The sequence below is a fragment of the Physeter macrocephalus genome, chromosome 2 (assembly GCF_002837175.3).
Source record: "Physeter macrocephalus isolate SW-GA chromosome 2, ASM283717v5, whole genome shotgun sequence".
NCBI lineage: Eukaryota > Metazoa > Chordata > Mammalia > Artiodactyla > Physeteridae > Physeter > Physeter macrocephalus.
Genome location: NC_041215.1, coordinates 15,567,403 through 15,571,821, shown reverse-complemented (window position 1 = coordinate 15,571,821; position 4,419 = coordinate 15,567,403). Strand labels below are relative to the sequence as shown.

At 36.6% G+C, this 4,419-nt stretch overlaps 1 protein-coding gene across 1 annotated transcript; it reads right to left on the bottom strand.

Annotated features, from left to right (window-relative positions):
• Positions 1-279: 279 nt before the first annotated feature.
• LOC112067641 (olfactory receptor-like protein OLF4) lies at positions 280-4,062 on the bottom strand. The gene is given in 2 exon segments (XM_024134322.2): positions 280-837; positions 3,132-4,062. Coding segments are annotated over 2 exon segments (1,014 nt in total). The 5' UTR covers positions 4,033-4,062; the 3' UTR covers positions 280-724.
• Positions 4,063-4,419: the final 357 nt, after the last annotated feature.

Below are 4,419 nucleotides of genomic sequence, written 5' to 3'. Positions count from 1 at the left end.
AAAACAATTAAGAAAATGGTAATAAGAACATACATATTGATAATTACCTTAAATGTAAATAGATTAAATGCTCCAACCAAAAGACATAGACTGGCTGAATGGATACAAAAACAAGACCCGTATATATGCTGTCTACAAGAGACCCACTTCAGACCTAGGGACACATACAGATGAAAAGTGAGGGATGGAAAAAGATATTGCATTCAAAGGGAAATCAAAAGAAAGCTGGAGTAGCAATTTTCATATCAGACAAAAAAGACTTTAAAACAAAGACTATTACAAGAGACAAAGAAGGACACTACATAATGATCAAGGGATCGATCCAAGAAGAAGATATAACAATTGTAAATATTTATGCACCCAACATAGGAGCACCTCAATACATAAGGCAAATGCTAACAGCCATAAAAGGGGAAATCGACAGTAACACAATCATAGTAGGGGACTTTAACACCCCACTTTCACCAATGGACAGATCATCCAAAATGAAAATAAATAAAGAAACACAAGCTTTAAATGATACATTACACAAGATGGACTTAATGGATATTTATAGGACATTCCATCCAAAAACAACAGAATACACATTTTTCTCAAGTGCTCATGGAACATTCTCCAGGATAGATCATATATTGGGTCACAAATCTAGCCTTGGCAAATTTAAGAAAATTGAAATCATATCAAGTATCTTTTCTGACCACAACGCTATGAGACTAGATATCAATTACAGGAAAAGATCTATAAAAAATACAAACACATGGAGGCTAAACAATACACTACTTAATAACGAAGTGATCACTGAAGAAATCAAAGAGGAAATCAAAAAATACTTAGAAACAAATGACAATGGAGACACGACGACCCAAAACCTATGGGATGCAGCAAAAGCAGTTCTAAGAGGGAAGTTTATAGCAATACAATCCTACCTTAAGAAACAGGAAACATCTCGTATAAACAACCTAACTTTGCACCTAAAGCAACTAGAGAAAGAAGAACAAAAAAACCCCAAATTTAGCAGAAGGAAAGAAATCATAAAGATCAGATCAGAAATAAATGAAAAAGAAATGAAGGAAACGATAGCAAAGATCAATAAAACTAGAAGCTGGTTCTTTGAGAAGATAAACAAAATTTAAAAACTCATACAACTCAATGGCAAAATCCTAAACAATCTGATTAAACATGGGAAGCAGATCTGAATTTTTCCAATGAAGACATACAGAAGGTCAATAGGTACCTGAAACAATGCTAAACATCACTAGCCATCAGGTAAATGTAAGTCAAAACCATGATGAAATATCACCTCACACCTGTTTGAATGGCTAATATAAAAACATAAGCACTAACAAGTGTTGGTGAGAATGGTTATAAAAGGAAACACTTGTGCACTCCTGGAAGGAATGTAAATTCCTGTAGTCACTATGGAAAACTATATGGAGGTTCTTCAATACATTAAAACAAAACTACCATATGATGCAGCAATCCAATTTCTGGGTATTTCTCCAAAGGAAAAAAATGCTAATTTTTTTTCATTTATTCATTTTTTAAATTTTTTAAAACATTTTTATCAAAGTAGAGTTTATTTACAATATTGTGTTAGTTGTAGGTGTATAGTAAAATGAATCAGTTATACATATACATACAGCCAATCCTCTTTAGATTCTTTTCCGATATAGGTCATTACAGAGTATCAAGTAGAGTTCGCTGTGCTGTAGAGTAGGGAGATGGCAAGTATGACATTAAAAGCACAAAATGTGGAGGAAGGGAGTAAAAATGTAGTCCTATTAGAATGTGTTTCAACTTAAAGGACAACCTGTTTTAAAAAGTAGATATAGTCATAGGTCAACATATACAAACCTCGTGGTAACCATACATCAAAAACCTACAATAGATACACAAAAACTAGGGAGAAAGGAACACAAGCGTATCACTGAAAATCATCAAATCACGAAGGAAGAAACAAAATGAATAAGAAAAGAACTATAAAAACAAACAGAAAGCAAGTAACAAAATGGCAATAAGTACATGCCTATCAATAATCACCTTAACTTTCAATGGACTAAATGGTCCAATAAAAAGACATAGGGTAACTGATTGGATTAAAAAAAAAAGACCCTTCAATATGCTGCTTACAAGAGACTTCAGAGCTAAAGACACACACAGACTGAAAGTGAGGGGATGAAAAAAGATATTTAATGTAAACAGAAACAACAAGAAAGTGGGGATAACAATACTCACATTGGAAAAAAATAGACTTTAAACAAAGTCTATAAGAAGAGACCAAGAAGGGCATTCTCAAATGATAAAGAGATCAATATAAGAGGAGAATATTACACTTTTTAACATATACATTCTAAATACAGGAGCATCTAAATATAACAACACAAATATTAACAGACATAAAGGGAGAAATTGACAATAATTGAATTATAGTAGGGGACTTTAACACCCCACTTACATTTATGGACAGATCATCTAGGCTTAAAATCAGTACAGCAACAGAGGTCTTAAATGGAACAACAGACCATTTGACTTAATAGTTATCTATGGGACACCACATCCCCAAACAGCAGAATACACAGTCTTTTCAAGTGAACATCTGTATGTCTTCCTTAGAAAAATGTCTATTGAGTGTCTTCTGCCCATTTTTATTAGGGTTGTTTGTTTTTTAATATTGAATTGATTGAATCATTTATATTTTTGGATAACAACCTGTTATTGGATATATAATTTGTAAATATCTTTTCCCATGAGTAGGATGTCTTTTCATTTTGTTGGTGGTTTCCTTCACTGTGCAAAGATTTTAGTTTGATGTAGTCCATTTATTTATTTTTATTTCCCTTGCCTGAGGAGATATATACAAAAATATTGCTAAGACCAGTGTCAAAGACGTATTGCCTATCTTTTTTGCAGCTTGTTTTTTTTGTTTGTTTGTTTTTTGCCGTACGCGGGCCTCTCACTGCTGTGGCCTCTCCCGCTGCGGAGCACAGGCTCCGGACGCGCAGGCTCAGCGGCCATGGCCCACGGGCCCAGCCGCTCCGCGGCATGTGGGATCCTCCCGGACCGGGGTACGAACCCGTGTCCCCTGCATCGGCAGGCGGACCCTGAACCACTGCGCCACCAGGGAAGCCCCAGAGCCCTCTTTATGTCTTTATTTCTCAGACTGTAGATGAAGGGGTTCAGCATGGGTGTGACCACAGTGTACCTCACCGAGGCTGTTGCACTTGAGAGTGAGCTGTGGGTAGCAGCAGAGCTAAGGTACACTCCTAAGGCCGTACAATAAAATAAGGAGACAACCGAGAGGTGAGACACACAGGTGGAAAATGCTTTATACTTCCCCTGAGCTGATGAGATTCCTCGTATGCAGAAAACTATTTTAGAGTAAGAGTAAAGGATACAAGCAAAAGGACCAACACCCATCAGGACAGCTGCGAAATAGATCACCATGTTATTTAAAAAGTTGTCAGAATTGGAAAGTTGTACCACCTGATTCAGTTCACAGAAAAAGTGGGGGATTTGCACATCAGGACAGAAGGACAATTGCAACACCATTAAGCTGTGTAACAAGGAATACATAGCAATCATTATTCAGAATATCAGAACCAGCAGTCCACAGAACCGGGAGTTCACGATGACCATGTAGTGCAAAGGGTGGCATTTGGCCACAAAGCAGTCATAGGCCATCACTGTCAGGAGAAAGTCATCTAATTCTCCAAAGAGAATGTAAAAATACATCTGGGTGATGCAGCCTTCATAGGTTATGACTTTGCTCTGGGTCTGAATGTTCCACAACATCTTTGGGATGGTGGTAGAGGTGAAACAGATGTCTACAAAGGACAGATTGGAGAGGAAAAAGTACATGGGGGTGTGGAGGTGGGAGTCTGAGCTGACAGCCAAGATAATGAGCAGGTTTCCAAACACAATGATTAGATACATGGAGAGAAAAATCCCAAATATGAGGGGCTGCAGTTTTGGTTCCTCTGAAAGTCCCAGAAGAAGAAATTCTGAAATTTGTGTATTGTTACCTGGTCCCATGGGGTAGAGGTGACTATCAGGAAAAAGGAAAATAACATGACTAATTTTCACACAAACTGGCATAACTCACATAGCTGAAATACTGCAGTTTCTATTTATCCCTCAAGAAAATAATGTTAATATTTTATTTATAGGTAAGTTCTCTTTGAGGGTATACTCCATTTCATCTCTGACTAGGAATTTTTGTCCCATTCTCAGCATATTTCCAAAGAGGTCATATATTCTAGAGTTTTAATGTATTTCATACATTTGAGAAATATATATTGAGTGTCAGCCATGTTCCCAGCACATGAAGGCTATAAGTGGAGAGTGTTAAAAAACCAATCTCCCACAATACAAGGATGGTGAAAGATGATATGCAAATAAAATATTATATAATATGACATA